Here is a 20,997-nt window from a genome sequence, read left to right as displayed (position 1 = left end):
ACAAGTGCCTACCTGGTGAAAATTCATTTTATCCCATGAAACTTGTTTCCATTGTACCATCTGTGTGAGGGACAGGACTCAGCGAGTGACCAGAGTGGCCTGGTGTTTCTGACTCGTGGGGAATGCCGTGAGGGAGCGTGTTTCACATTCCGGCTGGGGGTTCCAGTTACAGCTTTTATATTCAACTGTTGGCGTGGCTGGAAACTTTTGCCAGCTGTCAACTTCAGAGCAAGTGGCAATCTGCCTCCTCAAACAAATGGCCTCCATGTTTATTTTCAGTTTCATGTTTGTTATACTTGTTGTAGGTTTCGGTTCCTGGCGCAGAACATCCTTGACCCTCTAGTAAGAAATGCAGTGATTGCCTGTGGTGGTTGGGGCATGAACCAACCTGCTTCATGCAAATGCAAATAACAGAAAGCCCTGACCCGTGGAAGAATCAGTTTATAATCAATGGAATAATCCATTTAGGACCTCAGTAACTGAGAGGGTTTCATGCTATGGTTTCCACATCGTGAGCAAAGGGACTTTTTATGGGATGCAAAGTCTGAGTGCACTCAGGGGTGGTAGATGATGGTAGTGAATCATTATTACAATACATTTGCTTTTTGTGTCACCTTTTTTTTTTTAATTTTTTTGTTTGTTTGTTTGTTCTTGAACAGATTGAAAACATAGATGCATGCCTGAGTTTCTTGGCTGCTAAGGGGATTAACATCCAGGGGTTGTCAGCAGAAGGTGAGTCCATTGGTTTTTTAAGATTTCATGTTAAATGAGGAACCTGAATTACTACCTGTGATTGCAACTAGAACATCGAGTGTAATGGAGATTAATAAGGTTAATTTAAAATTCTGACAATCTTTACTTCTTTTTTTCCCCATCTCAGTGTGAAAGGTAGATAAAATACATATCTAATTTCTACACAGCTGACTTGTAACAATAATCAATGAGACCAAATGAGAATTCAGTCACTTCTTTACTTTCTGCTTAAAACCAGAAGTTTCTTACCTCAGTTCTATAATTTGCATATTGATCAGTGTGTATTTTACAGATATAAGTGAACTGCTGTCAGTTGTTTGCCTTTTGAGAGAAAAATTTATTTCCTTGTTCTTCAGTTACTCTCTTAACTGAATAACAATCCTACTTTCTTCTCATTTTAAAGATTTTTCTCATTTCCACGTGCACAAAACAATCAAATCCAAATGTTTTGAGCCAAAACAAAAAGACTTTTTGACTTCTAATTAATCACTCTGCTTTTTAAGGGCATCAGAATTTTTCTAAAACCAAACTAGGTTTACTCTATTCCCTTATGCCAGTGCATATCTGCCAGGATCTGTGGTACCTGTTGGCTCAGAAGCTGTATAGCTATTATCTTATTAAGAGATCAAACAGATTTCTGTCATCCTCAGCACCAGCTTTCACTTGTATTTTCATTTAAATATGCTGGAAAAGCAGGTGGGTTCAGTAGCTGAATATATTATATGACATCTCCATCAGTGCTTTACAGAGCAAATAATTGAATGTGTTGCATCAGGTGAGACTTCAAAGTTACATTTGATGACTGAGTCTCCTCACAAACTTAGTTTGGAGCAGGAGGCTGCAGCAAAATAGCAGATACTTAGAATGCACTGTTCTAACCTGAATAAAGCACAACTAGTAGAAGAGGAGGCTGAGTGTTAGGTGCATTCTTAGGCTGGGTTAGAACAGCAATAAGTATTTTCCTCCAAAGAGAAGCTTTACTATGCTCTGCCTGAGTGGTGCCAGCATTATATGCCTCAATTGCTCAGTTACAATCTGAAGGATTCTCATGTCAAGAAAAGAAAGCATGAGCTTTCAAAACTTCAAACAGCAGAAAGTTTGTTTGCCAGGAAATTATTAAAAAGAAAATGCAGCTGAGTCAGTTGTAAAAGCCAATTTTGACCTTAGCATGGAAATATTGTAAAAATACATTTCACATTATTTACCTGTCGTGATAGAAGGTAAAATCTAAGTGAAATCGCAGATCAGTGACGAGAAAACCGCCTGGGTGTACAAAGTTGGCAGTGTCGTGTTGCTCACGCTGGGGAAGGGACAGCATGATTAATGCTCAGGGCTCTCCTGCCAAGTCACAAGTCAGGCCCAGCAGGATACATGTTATCCCATGGCCTCACTGATTTGGGATTTCTCCCTTTCTTTTACACTATCTAGGAATTAGTGTATTAAATCACACGGAAGCTAAGAAGGGACCGGTAATATTTGCTGCCAGCATATAAATGAGAACATTGTCTGGCTCCACCACTAACATTGAAGGAAGAGAATGGCAACTAGAGAGAGGGAGGGAATGAATATATTTTTATAAAATAAGTTAAAAGGCTTGAATGCAACAGTAAATTTCTCTTTCTAGTCACTCCGAAACTGAGTTGAGGAACACAGAATGGTTTAAAGTGAGGAATGTTGTTACCAAAGAGCCAGCGTCTCTGTGCAAGTTGCCAAGACCTGCTAGGTCAGCTGCAAATAACTTTATTTACTTCACTGGCAGGTCCTCATCTAGGAGGAAGGAAAAGGTTGTGATTGCTTCCAAACGGGAATAATCACTGAAATCTCCTGGGTTTGTTAAGAGCACGTATTTTTCAATAGGGCAGCTTCAGTGTGGAGGGAAGTTAATGATTCAAAAAGGGAATTTGGATGACTCCTAAATGTTGAAATAATTTGGGACTGCGTGTGTCATACCCTTCCAGTGTTGAAAAATCCTGCTTTGATATGTGCGTGCCACTTACAGAGAGTCTGTTTTTATGGATTTATGCCATGGAGATGCTGAGGATCTGCCATCACTGATGATGACCATGCTGTGCTAGAAGCAGGCGCCTTCCCCAGAAATGTGAAGGCAAAAAGGCATCCCCTTATCAAAGATCTAAAACCTCCATTTGTAGTTACTAAAGAAAACTGTGGAGAGCTGCAGACCTTTTCACTTCTTGCTGAAATTTTTTATTGTGCATTCTTTGAGCTGTCTTTCGATACCCCTGCTCTTAGACTTGTCTCCACACCAAGCTAGGTTTTAGACTCCTGGAATTGCAGCTGCCCAACAAAACTTGCTCTCCTTCACACAATATCTCCTTGCTGCCGAGATTGTGGAGGACATAAATGTGCAGTAGAAACTCAAATTGATGTCACAGATAAGCAGCTGCACCTCCTCTGGGTGACAGGTGAGCTGGATAATGATCAGCTGAAGACATCATGGAACAGTGGTGTAGGGGAAAGAGGCACCAACAGAGATATCTCAGGGTGGAAATCTCCAAAGAGTAGATCTGTGGGGTTTCCTGTGAAAACCAAATTCCAGTTTCCTCTCAAGTGTCTGGAGTGTTTGTTCCCAATATCCAGGACAGTAATTTTTGGCTCCACATTTAGAATGGGTGGGTGACATACTTGTCCTTATCTGAGTTAATGTGATACTGGAGCTGACCATGGACTGGAGAGGACTTGAAGCAGGAAGCATTTGAGACTCTGCCGATGTGCAGAGTGCAGTGAGGCTGAAGGACTCTTTGAAATACTCCTTTTGTATGAAGTGCAGGGTGGAACTGCCAGAATTAACCTCAGTTTTTAAGATAAAAGAAACAGAGGTACCTCTGAAAGTCTGATTTAAAATGTTTTGCTTCAAATCCAGAGGGAAGGAGACTCCTTTAACTCACTAGAAGTTTTCTTTTGATTATCTTTATTTGGTCAAAAGCAGGTTGCTCTTCTGATAAACACAGCAGAAAACAGGCAGCCATAGAAAGCAGCAGGTCGTAGGTGGGTTGTTGTTATAATTGCCTCTCACTTCACATGGAAATCAGTTTCCAGTTGCATATAGCTTTGCTAAATTTAAACAAGCAAGCTCATGGTAATTTCTTTTATCTTCTGGCCTGTATTTGTGCAGTTAAGCTTCCCAGTGCCTCTGGGTCTGTTTAGTTATGCTTCAACCTGTGATTAAATGCTACTTTCCTTACAGTTCTGTGAGTAATTTGAGTTCTTTACTGGAGATAAGGAAATCCTTGTTTCTGTGTTCTGCTGTATTTTGTGTCTCTTTTACTTTATTGTCTACTTCCATCCTTGTCCTCCCAAGCTAAACACAGATTATTGAAGAGAACCTGCGGATTAGAGAAGGAACCTACCTGGTGCAGTGAGGGAAGGGTGGGTTTGTGCATAGCACTGCATGGGAGCAGGAATGGGCTAGGGAAAGGCAAAACAGGCAGGATTAATTGGGAGCCCATTGTTTAGGAAGAGACTAAAATTGGCCAAGAAAACAAAGGAAGACTGAAAATGTCTGCTGAAGGGCCCTGGGAATGATAATCCTTTAAACAAGGGAATGGGGGGTCAGTGGTGGGAGACAGCACTGATGGAGGGGCCAGGCTGCAGGGAGGAAAAAATGGGTAGGGAAACTGAGTCAAGACGTATGAGAGGAAAGGAATATCCTGAGTCTGGGTGATGACCAGGGCCACTTAGAGAAGTTCTAATATTCTCTGAGGACATGGGCATGGGCTGAGACAAATTTAAGAAAGAAAGTAAATTGTATTAGTGGCTGGGAAAGGAAAGTAGACTGAGGTGCAGGTAGACAAGGAGACCAAAGCTGGAAGCTGGTGCAGAAAGGGGAACAACAGCTTTGAACCATGAGCCTCAGATTTGTTTAGGATTAGGAGCAGAAGTTTGTTTATACAGCAAAGATGTGCAATGTGAGCAGAAACGTGGCTGGAAGAGGGAGTAAAGGATGGAGTGGGGCCCATCACAAACTCAGAGCAACCTTTCAGCCAGACCTGGGAACAGAAATGAAAATTTTGGTTCTTGACTTTGTGCTTGCCCCTGTCTTGCCACATGTCCTTTTCTTCTTTCTCTCTCACAGGGCAGCAGTGAGCTGTATTAGTTCAAGTGATCTGTACAACACTGGCAAAAGTTCAGCTGTTTGATGTAGCTTTTTAAATTCACTTGTTAAATTTAGGAAATAAAACATGCTCAATAATTAAGTCACAGCACATTAAGGTTGTGTGCAAGGAAGAATTTGCCCTTTTGCATATTAAGTATAATACGGTGGTTAAGTGCATGGTCTGATACACCTCTTCTGCTTTGTATTTCTGTTTGCTTTTACATTTTTGCATTTGATATTGCACAGAAGAACAGGATTGACATTTAGGAATTTAAAAGGTTATACATTTGCTGTCAAGCTATCTTTAGGTGCATTGGGTGTTCATCCCTTACTGGCTTGTGATAGTATCAAAGCTGTTTGAATACAGCTAGGTCACCCAATAACCATATTTGCTAGTGCAAAACTTTTATCAAATTTTCTTTGTGGAAACGATTAGTCTGATATTCCAGAAATATGTGTGAGACCAGACTAGTTTCCTCCTTGTGCAAGTTTAGGCCTGAGAAATCATTTCCAGTGTGTTCTCCTTAATACAATTGTTGTTGGGGGGGTTCTGTTTTGGGGTTTTTAGCTACTTTAGTTTGAAGGAAAGTTTTACAGGGACTTGCTATTTAAGCACGCTGGCATTAACACTGACTGCAACAGAAATGTGATATATTGCTCAGTCACCGCGGGGAAGAGATTAGTTATTTACTTGTCCTTGGTGCTCACTGGCAGTCAACTGTAATGCCAATTAGATGTGCAGAAAGAAACTTATCCTAAAGGATATCCCAAAGGAGCTCAGTTCAGACAGTGTTCTGGGGTTGCAGTGGCTGACCCGCTGCACTGTCGGAGAAAAAAACCCCACTGATGGCTGACGAGTGACTTCTCAACTTTGCCTTGCAGAAATCAGGAATGGGAATCTAAAGGCCATCCTGGGCCTCTTCTTCAGCCTGTCTCGATACAAGCAGCAGCAGCAGCAGCAGCCCCACCACCATCCGTCCCAGCAAGCAGGGCCTCCATCCCAGTGCCAGGTGGGGGTCCCGCAGCAGCAGGTGCCAGCTCCGCTCCACACTCCGTGCCAACAGCCCCCACAAGCTCTGCAGCATCAGTTCAAAGCACAACCAGAAATGCAGTCCAGGTGGGAAAATCTCCTAAAGCTGGTTTTTTTTTCATTATTTATCTCTTTTTTTTTTTGCTTCTCATTGAAGGTCTTAAAAAGCCAAAGGAGCTCCTTTCCTTCATTCTGCTCTAGAATAAAGTGTGTTGGGAATGAAATGCTGGGTAGCAATTGACTTCATGCCTTTGGAAATCAAAATGTGTGTTTAAATACATTCTCAGTGCTGGAAATCTGCAGCCCCATGGGTGTAGCATCCCTGCTGGACCAAGTAGCCACAGGATTTTAAAAGGATGTTTTTCTCACTATTCCTTTTTGCTTCTTTCTACTCACGAAGCATGCACATTGTTTCCCTTAGAAAACACACATTTTAGGCATATGAAAACGAACTTCAGTTCTCAGATTACAAGAGTTTCAGTCCCCACTAAGAAATGGAAGGGTTACCTTCCACTGTAGGGAAGGGTTACTCTGACAGGGGTAAAACAAATAGAGCTCATAACACCTGGCAGCAATCAAAATCAAATCTAGACTTTTTGGTCGAAAATAATATGCTGCTGGCTTTACATGAAAAATAATTTTCTTAGTTGGTGTTTGTTGGCACTCCTAGATCAGAGTACAGATGAATAGAAAGGGGTTTTATTCCTTGAATGTTTTTAATACTAGGAGTGCTCTGTCCAGGTTGGAATAAAAGCAGTTTCTGAGGCAGTACCACAGTAAATGCATGTGCATCCTTCTACTGGTCTTACCCTTCCCCTGCTAAAACAGGGAGAGTTTATTGGGGATAAGAAGCAGAATTAAAAGCAGAAATCATATTTGCAGTTACTAAAGTAGGAAGGCTTTTTTATTTTCAAATATCTCAAATTGAGGCTTGTTTGTGTTAACACACATTGAGGTGAACACTGGCTTAAGTGCTGCCTTATGAGGGATATAAACAGTTTAACTGAAGCCTTCCAAGTGACACTACTCAGAGGTTATTTGGGTTTGGCTTTTATGTCTTTCTTCACAAATTATGCTCATTTGGGTGTAAACAATAGTTTTGTATAATTGAAAAACATAGTGTTGCTACAGCATGTATAAGCTTGTACAGGAAATAATTACTTTAAACCAAAGATGTGTTTGAAGAGATTTCTGCAACTTTTCTGTCAAAAACATGCTGAGATGCTGAACACTGTTTTGATATTTTTAGTCCATTATGTAGATTGAGCTGGCTTTCAAATAATTGAAAAATAGATATATCCTGAAGATCTTCAGTGTCACGTTTTCTTAGTATGTACGAAAGTCAAATTGCTCAGATTCTACAGAAAATATATGTAATAAAGGATTGAGAAGGAAGAGAGGAATAGGGTTGGGGGTTGCATGCAGATTTGCATGTTCATTACTCTGTAAAAATTAATTAATATCAGATTGTAGTGGTTTTGACCTGAAGTCATACTTGGGCAAGAAGCATTATATTCCTGTGAAATTAATAAAAAACCCTTTTCTCCCTAAAACCAGTCACTACGTTCAGTGGATTAAGGGAAAAAAAAAAAAGTTTCTTTGTTCAATGTTCTCTTCCGCTTTTTCTTTCCTGTCACAGTGCATCTCCCAGGGACTCATCTCAAAGCAAAATCATCCGATTCACTCTTGGTCAGAAAAGGTCTTCTAGGTTAGCATTTCTTCATCTTCTGCAAAGCATGAATAATCCTTCTGCAATATTTCTGGGTGCATGTTTAGGGTTCCTGTTGAAAGCACTTTGTAACTAGGCCTTTACAAGAGGCTGAAATGTGGAAGTTTTAGATGGATTTAATTTTTTTTCTCTTTTTTTTTGAGGTGTGGAATGCGTTTTGGCCCACAGGGAAATAATTTGATTTTCTTGTTCTTAGGAGCTTTTGCTTTTGAGAACAAAACATGGTTCTGGGAGTTCTTTCCCCGCTGTATCAATTATATTTTGATCTGTACTATTGAAATCACAGAATCGTAGAAGTGACCTTAAAGATCATCTAGCTCCCTCCCCCATCTGAGCTGCGTCAGGCCAGTGTCTCAGCTAGAGGGGAGAGTATCACCTGCACGATGAGCTCTGGCTCATCAGAGCCCCTGCTGTTCCCAGTGCTCTCACACTCAGCACTTGTAATCTCCCTGGAAGTGATTCTTAGGTATTTGTTTTTTCCCTGGATCCCAGCATGACTTGCATGCCAGCTCATCTGACCATCTCATCTCAGTGATTGTGAGGGTTGCTGTGGTTATTAATCTGGTTATTAATCTTGTTTATTTTACTATTATAATATATTCAAATGTTTGACTAGAATATAGTTTTACATTGGTAAATTATACCATATCATTTTTGCTAAGCTTGTGAACTATAGCTTATGATCTTTATTCAGTACGTATAGATTGTTTTTTTTGCTGTATAATTTGGATTTATTTCCTGCATCTTATTTCTTTTATGGTAACAGTGAATCTCTGCAGAATAATCCCTGTTAAAAAGTTCCAAGTTTCCTTTTCATGTTCTTCCTTGATCATAATTATGGCTTGACAGCTCATATTTGCTTAACAGAGGTGCTGAGGAGTAGTTAAAGAGAGTGTTCTCCAAGCTCAGTACCTTCTCTCCAAATAGCAAGAACCCAGAGAAGTGTCTCCCTGAACCTGATTTTTTTCCTTAGATTTCACAGGCACTGCTGTGAAGTATCTTGACCTAACAGCAAAAGCAGGGGCTTAAACCAGTTAATTAAAATACAGTGGGGAGAAAAAAAAGTCTAAGAGAAAGGGTGTCTTCAAGAGTGTTTTTAGCACATAGGTTTTTTATTCTTGTGTTTTTATTGGCACTGGTAATACTGATTCAAATGGAAAACTTGTCACTTCTTAAGTGGTCACATGGTTTGAGGAGCTTTATTTACTTTAAAATGTGACAGCTTTGCAAAACCTGTGTGGATATGTGTGGGGAGCCTTTTTTTATCCAGCAGTACAGGAAGATTGTCCCTTCCCTACTACTGGGAAACTCCCCTCCCATACTGGAGCCCTCTGGGGAAGCCATTCTGGGGTGGGTGCCCCATACTCAGTGTTTCAAAACTGGGTAAAAACTTTGGCCTGAGGTACCTTGTAGAAAACCTAGCTCATTTCCTGTCAAACAAAACGAACTTTTCATGAACTTCCTTGTCCTGGTGACTTTCAAGTTCTCAAACAGTTTTAGTCACTGGTTGCCCTCAGCTTCTTCCCCTGTGGTCTCCTCTACAGTGGATGGAGCCTCTCTGGGGTTTTCTCATGGGTCCCTTGCTGCAATGATGAGTATGGACAACTTTTTAGCACTCCCCAGTGCTGGAAAAAGCTGGATAATTTGAGAGACTTGTCTAAAAGTCAACCTCAGAACCATGATGTGCTGTGCTGAATCTGTGGTGGTTTGAGCTTGTAAATTAATTTTTGGGTTTGTATTTGAATGATGCCCTTGTGTCTTAGACTCTTCTGAGCTTTGAAAGCATGTGCATGCAGCTTCTGACATTTTGGCTTTTTCTTCATGTTTTTTTTCATATTTTCTATTTCTTCACTAGTCTTGGAGAAGTCAGTTTATTTAGGAAGCCCTGCCAGGTTCCTTCCTGGCTTCTCTTCCTTCTCTCAGAGGCACAGCGGTGATTTGGTCATCCCCACTCTCTCTGACAACTGGGACTTCTTCCTTTTATCTTATTATTGACACAAGTTATTTAAATATATTTTTGTATTTTATATAGAGAAGCTTTAAAAAGATCTGTGTGTGAATGTTGGCTTTGAAGTGTTCTGAGATGTGATGCCAGTGGCTTTCCTGATTCTCTTGGGCTTTTTAGAGAAGTCTTCCACCTTCCTTTTTGCCTGAAAAGCATAAAAGCTTGTGTACTTACTCCAAAATAACTGCATTTTTTTTCCTAGTTAATCAGCTAAATCTGGTAAATACAGGCTATGGTAAGAAAATGCTGGAGGAGACAGATGCCCAGTTTAAACCAGAGGCTTATACCAGCTCACTGATAATGTGGTTACTCTAGGAGAGGGTACTGAAGCTTTGTGTGATTTATATAGGCTTAAGTAATTAAACCAAGTAAAAGTTTTGCTGGGCTTGGCTGCTGAGCTTTGTAGCTGCCAGGGCAGCGATGTGATGTGCTTCTCTACAAGGGAAAAGGCAGCCAGGTGCCATCTCATTGTTATTTCTGAAATAAGGGTAGCCCTTATGTGGGCGGCATGTGACGAAGTCTCCGGCAGTCTGGTTTAAGAACATCAGTGCCTCAACCAGTGGTATTGCTCCACTGAATTTACCTGTAACTATTTCCGATTCAGCAGATTTATGGCAGGTGACTGTTAATTTTGTCTCAGGGCTTTTTTTCTGGTGTAAAACAATTCAGACTGTATCTTGTTTGACATAAACTTTTCATCTAAGATGATTCTTTGATTTGTTCTTACGGAAGCAGAAAGACCCTTATGAGTCTATACTTGTGCTGTTGATCTTTTGTTTTCAGCTTATGCATGGTATCCCATAGACTCTTCCCCAGAGTGCTTTCTACCTGTGTTTAATCATGCTGTAATTCTTCCACCAGACTTCCAGGTCCCACCACGAGGGTGTCCGCTGCGGGCAGCGAGGCCAAAGCTCGTGGTTCCATCAGTGCCAACAACCGACGCAGCCAGAGCTTTAACAACTACGACAAATCTAAGCCTGGACTTCCCCCTCCAACCCCAACAAGCAGCAATGACAAAGGTAAGCAGAAATTTTTGATTTTTCTTCATAGTGGTTTCATTCGGAGGAAACTGGATTTTCTATTAATCTCCAGAAGTTGTAAGACTGTCTCAAAGCTGTATGTTGTAAACATGACATCTGCAATCCAAACCCAGCTGGAGCTTCTCGAAAAATTATAGTCCTTCTTTAATATATCTGAAGTTGTGACTTGCTGGCCTGAAGGTACCTCCAAAAAATAACTTTAAAAAGTCCTGGCACTGGTGAACCATGTTTTTTCATTTTGCTTCAAGCACAGATAAGGGGGAATGAATTAATCATGAAATAAGGCATTTTGATGAGTAGTTTGACAAGAATGAAAAATGACCACTAAAGATTTCTCCAAAGTTTTTATATGATGCATAGTACCATTTGCTTTAATTTCCATCACTGTTGTGGAAGATCCTGTAAGATACAAAATTACACAATTTCAGTCTAATTTCAAGAACCATCTAGTGTTGTGTTTGAAGGCAGGAGCATGTTACATTTTATAAATGTTGCAGTGAAATGATGTCTGTGGCAGGGCCTCAGAAACACTCAGAGCCGTGCTGTGTGTGATGCGGAGCTTTTTTGAATGACATTTCCTGACTTGTGTCCATTCACTAATTTAGTGATCTGACAGCATTCATTAGCTTGAGTTTGTAGCTCTGAGCTCCGTGGTGCCACACGTACCAGTGGGGCTGGGGGGATGTGACTGGTGAGAACTGACCGCATCTCTCCAGTCTGGTACGGTCAAATTGCCGGCTGGGGGCGAGTTCTGGATCCTTAAAGTCATTCTGCTGACAAAGATGGGCCAGCCCTGCACTTCAGCACAGGCTCCTTGCAGTGACTTGACAGTGGCAGCCTTTGGGCTTGAGTCTCCTCGCTGGCCGTGCGTAAGTTCTAATAACTGTAATGAGCATTTTGCTCCAGGGAAAAGCACTGGTCTGGGTCAGCTTGTCTGTGGTTCTCATGCTTGGTTCTTTCCAGGAAACTCTGGGCTTTCTTCTCTAGTTCTCCTAGGACAGCATGTTGGTAGATTTTGGAATGTTACCCCAAAAAAGTTATGGTGGCAGTGGAGGATCCTCAGCATCCTCCAGGGACATTCTGAAATGCCCTGATCAGATTTTGTATAAGAGAAAAATTAAATTCACCTGTGTATAATATAATTATTATAAGTATTAAGTATTACAAATTAATGTATTAGCATAATATGCTAACAATTTCGTAGTATTCTACCTTGGTAAATCCACGCTTTTTTAGAAGGTAAATTGTGTAAACAGTAATGATTTAACTGTAACATCAGCATGTAATAGTTGTCTCTAAATCTGAACCAGGTCTGGCTTTCAGTTCAGAGAACAAGCTAACAGGTTTCAGTGGGAGCAGTAGAAACCTTGTTTTTCTGTGTAATATCTCCCCAGTCTCTTTCTTTGTCCTTCTTGTGAGTACTAGACTGGGGAGAGGTGGGGTGGAATTTGTCTTGTCCTGAAGCATAGGTTGGTTGTCTGGATGATCCCTACTCCTTATGGGTGGTGTGTTGTTACGCTGCATGGAGGAGAGGGCTTCCATGTATTTTAGCTTTTTCTCAGTTTACCAAGATTACTAAATAAGGAAAGTAAAGTACTGGTTTTAGTCTTCAAAAGAGAAAAAGAAAGAAGTCCTCATGCATACAGAGAAATAACAATAATTTGTCAACTGAGTAACTTAAATATCAACTGCTTTTAGTCAGTTCTGGGAACCCTCATTCCTCACTGTAATTCATCTCCTGAGAAAGATAAACTGGTTGCTGAAGAAGCACATGAGATGAGCTGCTTCCTATGAGTATTACAAATGACTAAAGGAAACAAGGCTGGTTTTTAGACTGACAATCTACTTAAGTTGCATTAACTACTCAGAATTTTGCTCTGGTCAAAATTTCCAGTCATAAATTATGGTCTTCAAAAAAAAAGGGAGCTTATGTAAAGTTGAACTTGAACTTTTCTTAAAAGTATAATCATGACACAAAGTTGGTCTGCATCCATGAAAAACAAAAGCAATTGGTCTGACAAATTTTTGGCTTATTTTGAAGTTAATTGTAACATTGCCAGGCAAAGTTTATTGTCAAAGTGCTAAGACAATTCATGTTTTCTGACCCATATCCTGTGTTTTGCCTAAGAAAGTGAGACTCACATGACTGTGCTGTGTGCCAGGCTTGGTAAGTTTTCATCTCTTTACCCAGTACCTGCTCTGTTGTGTGTTTTTGAGGAAGGAAATAGGAGAAAGAAAAATCAGCCTCTTTTGGCATGATTGGTCACTTTGTGATAGAAGGTGGCCTTCAGTGTCTTATGTTTGAATCATTTCTTACAAAAAGTAGGTTGTAATTTTTAGGTTTTATTAATCTGTGACCTTTCCCTCCAAATGCAAATTGTCTTGTTAGTCAATCGTCTGTGTCTTGTGGCGATGAAAGTGCATTAATTGAAACAGAATGCATTGGGAAGGAAAAGGACAGCAAATGGAGCATGGAAGAACAGCCAGCTACTGGGAAATAAATAACCTAGATTTTTCAAAAGATTCTGTAAGTCAGTTACTCATGAGACCACTGGTTTCCTAAAAGTCTTGGGGAAAGGATTTGTGTAATATTGAAAATTATTGCACCATTGCAAAAAATAAGAGGTTCTTGGATGGATGCATGTGTTTGATGTGAGGTGCACACAAAGCAAAGGAACATGTAAAGAGATGCAAGTCTCTCTTCCCCACAGCTGACCTTGTGTTGTCAGTATTTTTGTTTTCTCTCTGTCTCCACATGCTGTCTGACACCACTTTCAAGATACGGAGAAGAGATAAGTGTTCTCTAGTAAGGATCACTTAGACACCTACTTCAGTCCCATGGGCACCTTCTTTGAGCTTAGGGCCTGATGTCTTTAACTTGCTTTTTGGAGTTAGCCCCTCAGTTTATATGCAGAATTCCCTTTTTATAGAGAGTTTACCCAAACTCAGAGGAATTTCAGGACCCTCATTCCTCACATCATAAAGTGATAAAACACTGTGGTATGGTTTTTTATTTATTGTCACAGTGATTAGCCATTTATAATTGCAGTTACATTCTAGATGGGGTACTTTCATGTGTGTAATTGGTGTTGCAGGCTTTTTTTAAAGAAAAATGCCATTAAAGTCTTAATTGCATTTTTGTTTTGTGGGGAAATAAGCCACTCAGGCTTGCGGTTTTTGGGTTTTTTTATGTCATCCTAATCCCTTCATACAGCTGGAGCCTTTTAGCTCTCTTCTGAATTGTCAGAGTTACTTAGTCCGTGCTTATGTAGGAATAGCTTTGGTTTACTTCCTTGTCCTTTAATGTTCTTGAACACCACAGGTCTACTATGGCATGGAAGGCACTGGACACTTTCCAAGGTCACTACTGAACTCATCTAAATTATCAAAAACTTTTCTCATGAATGTAGAGAGGCAAATGAACATTGCGTTTCTATGCCTGTGTGCAGTTATTAGTGGTTACCTTGAAGCTCCACATTACCATGTCCTTCTAATTGTCCAGTAGGATCACCAGATAAAATATAGCCAAAATTTGATTTGCATATGCAGTTTAGAATACATAAATCTACTTTTTATCCATAGCGAGGGGAGCAGAACTGCATCCTAGGTAGTATCAAGAATGAAACTAAAATATATTGAAAGGTACAACTTGAGTAAGGACTTGGGTTCAGTAGATTTTCTCATGAGTTTGTGTCACTGTTCTGCTTGCACACAATGGAGAGTCTCTTGAGCTGTGCTCTGAAAGCAGCCTGCAGTTCTGCAAAATGCTGGGGATTTCTGACTAGCTCTGAACACCCTCACATATCCACTGTCTTCACCGTTCTTCAGGCACTCAGTTTGCATTTTGCAGTCTCAAAAGTCTTATAGTGTTGTCTTGGAATATTCTGCTTATTTCTTGTGTCAAGCCTATAAAATCAATGAAGTTATGAAGCTGTAGGAGACATCAGCTTAAAAAGTCACCTCCACCACGTTGATGATGTGATACAGTACTGGTGAGAACCAATACTGTGACAGGCTTACATGCTTGCTTTTTATTTTTTTCTTTTACTTCTGTTCCTAATATTTTATTTAAAATAATCCTACAGAGGGCAGTAGAAGTCTGTGGGAAAAATGATGCTTTTCCTGTGGATTGAATGTTAGGTGAAATATCAGTAGAAAAAAAAGCATTCCCAGACTTTGCCCGTTTCCATTTCAGATCAAAGAAAATGTTTATTACCCAGATTTATAAAGAAGGCAGGTTGATGTCAGGTTTCTCTTAAACAGATAATATTAGGAAAAGGAAAAAACCAAGAATGCATACATACAGATTCAGACACTGAGGTGAAATAAATGACTGTTTTAATAGGAGTGTTCTTGCAAACTTACTTGGTACAAGTCTGATGAGAGGGTTCTCAAACCAGATCCTGCCAGTTCAGTGCTAACCTTGGCTGTGCACATCTCACTTTTTTAGGTATGGATATACCATACAGGCAGGAGAGTAAGAAAAGTGTGTATTCCTCTCCTGCTCCTTCTATTTTATTTCTTTCAGATTTTGGGTAAACCCTTTTAACATGGAACACTGTGTATATTTAATAACTGTCTTTTAATATGTAAAGGGTAGTCACTGTGTTCACAAGGATGTGTGGTGACAGTTCAAGGGGCACACATTCCTTTAGGGGAAATCCTGTCTGGAAATAGGAATAAAATTCTTCACTGTGAGAAGAATAAAACATTGGAGAAGTTTTTCCAGAGAAGGGGTGGGATTTCACTTGCTGGAGGTATTCAGGACTTGCCTTGACAGGGCCCTGGATAACCTCATCTCAGGCTCTGCTTTCAGCTGAAGGTTGGAAGGATTATCTCCAGAGGGTTCTTGTGACCTAGACTGTTACCACATTTTGATACTTTTAAATATTATTTCCTTTTAAAACTTTTCTTAAATGTAAACTGCTGAAATAGGAAGGGATGCTACGGCGTTTTGAAGGACAGTTAAGGAATTTCTTTCGTCCTAACTTTCTCACTTCGTGTTATCAAAATAGGACTGACTACAGTTAGTAAAATGTTAGCAAGTCACCCTCACTCCAGTGAGCAAACTGGTGTATGGTTACACATGCCACATGTGTGCTAAAAATGTGTGCACTTTATATGTAGGCAGTTATATTTATCAGGTTCAGGAGGGCAAGGCATCAAGTTCAAGGGCACAGTTCAAGAGGCCATGGCAGATCTTGTCAGAGCTTTAGCAGGAAAGGCTCTTCAGAGTTAAATCAGCATCTTCAAGTCAACTTTACTAGGAAATCCATATTTATTTCTCTAAATGCCCTCTTGTAAAAGAGTAGAAAATCCTAAATCTGGATCTGAGCCATCGGAATTTCTACTCCTGATGATGAAAATCATCAGGATTTATTGATATAAAAATACATGACAATACACTCCCATGGCTTGGTTCTGTGTGATACTGAGCTTGTCTTGAACTCAGCATTGCTTAAGGTCATTTAAAAATGGCAGATTTGGATTATGTCAAACCCTCAGATTCAATTTAAAAAGGCTACTTTAGCAATTGAGAGGAAAAACTCTCCTCTTCATGTGGAGCAAGGCGAGAAGTATGCGTAAGGAGATCAAAACTCAGAGTTTTTGTGGGTGATGTCTTGAAGGCTAAGATATTCAGTGGTATTCAAATGGTCTCTGAAACAGAGGGATGCTGATAAAACAGAAAGAACTCTGCATAAATAGAGCTTTGGAAAAACCTCCTTTGCAGTTTGGTACTTAAAGGTTTAATTTGTGCTCTTTGTCTCAAAGAAAGGTTATAAGGTTCCCTTATTACCTACAAGAGACCTGTAGTGATATTTATAATAATAACAATTCTTCCTTATATCAGTAGATAGTGTGTGGGTATCCATTTCTCAGGAATTTGATATTAGCCCAATTAAGACCACAGATGGGATAGAAATTTTAAGAGTGAGGATGTTTAGCTATGGGAAGAGATTAAATCAGACATAAGGAGTCAAAATCTATTATTTGCCCAGAGCTGATGTTCAGACAGAGGTTTCTGAGTTTGGCTCAGAAATTTCTGAGCCCTGTTGTCTTTAAGATGAACATAGATGATCTGGAAAGTTTTCCTGAATGAAAAATCTTTCATTTAAGCACATTAAAATGGAGGGCAGTTCCTCTTTTGTAGCTTTGTGTAAAATGAGATGAAGTATTTGGCATTCTGAATGATTGGGTTTGGCTCCTGTACCAAGTACAGGATAGTCGAGTGGCATTGCACAAACTTCCTTGCTGGAAATGTTCTGTTTAACCTCATACAGTTTTTTCACTCTACATAAATTATTAATTATAAAGAGAGACAAAACCCAGGATTTTGCCTTTGTGCCCAGTAATAGTGCAAGAACTAAAAAAACCCAAAAGTGGTGAAAAAAGAGCTCTGAGACTTAAAAAGCACGATAGAAATTTGTCTTAGAGCATTTAAAATTTTCTTCTACCCATTTATAGTAGTATTCAGCCTGAATAGGAAAGAGAAGGCTTTTTATGGCTTCAGGTGCAGGGATAGTTATCAGGACAGTAGCAGCAGGGAGCTGGGATGCTGGATGCAATCCCTGTGGCATGGAGCCAGCTGACCTAGTGCTGGCAAAAGGTCACTGGGATGGCTGAACAGACTCTTTTTACAAAGGGCTCTTTGACAAGGGCAGCTTGTGACAGGATGTGACTTTAAACTGACAGAGCGTGGGTTTAGATTAGATATTAGGAAGAAATTTTTTACTGTGCGGGCGGTGAGACCCTGGCACAGGTTTACTTGTGGCTGCCCCATACCTGGAAGTGATCAGGGCTAGGCTGGATGGGGCTTGGAGCAAACTGGTGTAGTGGAAGGTGTCCCTGCCCATGGCAGGGGATTGGAACTGGATGATCTTTCAGGTCCCTTCCAACCCAAACCATTCTACTGTCCCGTGATTCTGTTATTACATGTTGTTACAGTAAATCTTACATTTTGAATTACATCTTTTACTAATCAAAGACTGGCTAGTCCTGAAGTGTTCAGGTGCTTGGTGTCTTGTGGAAGAGAGAGTTCATACAAACCCTCAAGAGTTAGTTTTTACAGTGCTGCCTGCTGAGTGATTCCCTGCAGGATCCAGCAGCACACGGGTGGAACATAAATGTGAAATATTAAGCCTCGTGTCTCAACCCATGTTCTCTACAAGCTGAGGATTTCCAGCTGAGGACTCTCTTGCGCTAAAGTTGACACTGAAAAGGCACTGACCCTTTTGGTACGAACTGCCAGGTCATCACTGAACCTGTTTTTAACTGTGCCAGTGGACTGGTGCTGGGCCCAGCTCTGCGAGGCTGCTGGGAAGGCTGGGGCGAGAGGTGGAGAGAGGAAAGTTTTGGAAACCAGGACCAGCAGAAAAGTTCTTAACAATTCACTGGAGACTAGCAAAAATAAGTAGAGTTCCTGAGATTGAAAGATCCCTGTGCTTATGGATGAACAGTATATGGATGTCAGAAAGCTGGGAAGTGATTTTACAGAGTGGAACAGTTGGCTCATGCAACAGATAACAGTAAGTTAAATAATATTTAGTTATGTATTTAAAAATTTTGGGTAGCTATAACTTTCTTCATGACTGAAAATTGTGCTCTTATAGGCTTAGAAAAAATTTCCTTTCTTCGACTTTTTGAAACAGTTCCTTTCACTCCTGTTCCATATCCATCTTGGGTTTAGTATTATTTTTAGGTTTCTCTTTCTTTAGAAATGAATCTAATAATTTCTTAAGAAATGGATCTAATGTTGAATGAATCTAACATTTGCTTTTGAAATGATGACTCAATAAGACTGTGCAAAATTCACTAAGATTAAAAGGATTGCACAAGTGGAAAAGATTTTATATTTTTTTAAAGAGGCACAAGCCCATAAAATATGAAACCAGTTTGCCCACACTTTCAGATTTTCACTGGGAAATAAATGTGATTGTCTCAACAGCATGAAAATGTGATAATTACTTAAATTTCAGTCATCCCACTCTGTAAAAGTGTACTAGTGTTTCATTTAGGTCAGACATGAAGCAAGCATCATATTCTGCTTAGTGTTTAAGATGCTGCCTCTGTGCTCCTCTGTGCTGGCATTCAAGAGATGCTCTGGTTTTATTGACCAAGGGTTTTCCCTGTAAATCAGACAGATGTAAAATAAATTTACAGAATTTGTCTCAATAAATCCATTATCAGAGTAGTTGGTGTTTTCTGTTGTTCTGCTGTGTGCACTACCAAAAGTAGATGCTGGAGTAGCCCTGTCCAGTGTTCTAAATATAATATACATTGAAGGTATTCACCAAATGTTCAGGGTGGTTTGTTTTGCCTTGAATACAGTGCAGTGATCACAAATTTGGTGTTGCAAGAGGAAAAACAAGAAGAGAGAAAGGAAGGACCATGAGGTAATCTGAAAGATATGCTGGGGAACCTGGTACTTTCTTGTGTTGAGTCATAGCTTTGCAGAGCAGATATGGCTCCTGGTTTTAACTCTGTTTAAAGAACTGTGTTTAAAATTTAAACAAGTTTGCAGCTCACACTAAGTATTTGCAGAATTGCATTTGTGAATAACATGGGGAGTCTGTGCTCCAGCTCTGAAGGAAAATCAACTGTACCTATGCAGAAAACGCCTACACCTGAGGGGCGTTCACAAGTCTGTTCTGAAATGTCTCATGACAGGGACTTGACCATCTCTTACACTGTATCACTTCCAGTGTCCATTTGGTCTTAAAAGCAGCTATTAAAAATATACATACAAAGCCATTCTCTGTGGCTAAAAATAAGTCATATTTTTGCTCTTCCTTGATCTCTGTCCTGTTTGTAACAGTCTTCATATATTTAAAGGCCTGAAATGTCTCCTTCAGCCTTTTCTCTTCTAGACTAAGCAATCTTTACTGCTCCATCCTTTTTCTTATAGGTTCCTTGCAATAAATCTCTTTAATGTGATAAATCTCTTTTATGTCTTGATGGTCTCTACTGGCCCCTTTCCAGTCTGTGAGTCTCTTTCAGAGGGCTGCTGGAGCTGGACACAGCACTCCACCTGATGCCTTACTTTTCTGCTGAGCAGGAGGGAGTAGTGAAGTTCTTTGTCTTCTTTTCTATGATTCTACAAACCTCTGATTCCATATATGATACTCCTAAAGCATTTCTGAGTGACGTTTGTTTTCCCTTAGTGCCACACTGTGAAGTGTGCAGCTGCATCCTGCTGCAACTTCTTTTGCTGCGGTGCAGTTGCATAGCTGGTGGTTTGACCTTTTAAATTTAGGCATTCAGTCTCTCCTTCCTCAGCACACACCTCTTCAGTGAGTGAAATCTTACTGACTCAAGTTTATTTCTCCAATTTACCAGATGTATTAGTGCAGAGAAATTCCTCAGACATAAGGCTCCTGCCTTGTGTCAGGAGATGACCCTTATGAGAGTCATTAGTGTCAAACAAAATACTCATCTCTGGCCAGCTGAGATACTCGTATATCCTGGGGTATTGTTTGCACCCTTTCACTTTTCTAATCAAATACACTTTTGAAAGATTGGCTCATCTTAGTAAATCCTCAGTGACATATTTATGTTGGGTGTGTGCCCATCAAACAGCTTAAAGACTGTCAGGAAATAGCAAGCAGCATGGCATGTTTATAGGACAAGATATGAGTATGCAGTGAATCATATTTGTGCCTAATTTTACAACTGTTCAGCTGGATGAATCTGGCATTTAAAAATGTGTCCTCTTCTACCTACAAAAAGGCTGTCTGAAGGCTTAATCATGGCTGAAGTGGAGCTTTACAAGACCACAGGACTTTGACAGAGTTGGTGTAAGCTTTAGAAATATATAAAACAAGCCAAAAGTGTATTTAAATAAAGTTTTAGGAAAAAAACCCCTAAAAATATTAGCCAGTGACATGTTCTTAATAGTACAGTTCATGAGGATAAAAATCCTGAGCTTTGAAGTCAAATTTGACCTTGAGAAGCAGCTTCTTGCCCAGTGTACATCTGCATAGCTGTGTTGGAGGTGGTGGAACCATGTTAATTTATACCAGCTGAAGAGCTGGTCCAGCATTTCACGGGCTTTGCAGTGCCTACATGTTTCCTTTTAAAATAAATATTTACAGTTCCTCCTAAATTTATTGCTGGGTGAAGTGTGCCAGAAAAACAGCCATGGAAACGAAGGTTAACTATTAAATCATGGGAAAGCAAAGAGCAGTGGTGTACATCCCAGACTTCCCTAAGTGCCAGCATGTTTCTACCACATCTGGAGAAGCCCCTTCTCCTTGGGTAGGACCCTCATTCAGCCTCCCTGAGCCCTTCCATTTGTGGCTTCTCTGCTGAGCCTTTTGCCTGTTCCTC

General features: G+C 40.1%; 1 protein-coding gene across 13 annotated transcripts in view; it reads left to right on the top strand.

Annotated features, from left to right (window-relative positions):
- NAV2 (neuron navigator 2) overlaps window positions 1-20,997 on the top strand; it is a 368,864-nt gene that overhangs the window by 239,611 nt on the left and 108,256 nt on the right. For 8 of the 13 annotated variants that reach the window (XM_010412647.4, XM_019293755.3, XM_010412646.4 and 5 more), the window contains exons 4-7: window positions 660-732; window positions 5,750-5,984; window positions 7,537-7,605; window positions 10,493-10,650. In XM_010412647.4, coding sequence (XP_010410949.2) covers window positions 660-732; window positions 5,750-5,984; window positions 7,537-7,605; window positions 10,493-10,650 — 535 coding nt within the window. The remainder of the gene's footprint in view (window positions 1-659; window positions 733-5,749; window positions 5,985-7,536; window positions 7,606-10,492; window positions 10,651-20,997) is intronic. The other 5 variants (XM_019293757.3, XM_010412648.4, XM_019293758.3 and 2 more) reach the window with 1 other exon arrangement.

The sequence above is a fragment of the Corvus cornix genome, chromosome 5 (assembly GCF_000738735.6).
Source record: "Corvus cornix cornix isolate S_Up_H32 chromosome 5, ASM73873v5, whole genome shotgun sequence".
NCBI lineage: Eukaryota > Metazoa > Chordata > Aves > Passeriformes > Corvidae > Corvus > Corvus cornix.
This window is presented reverse-complemented; position numbering and strand designations above follow the sequence as displayed.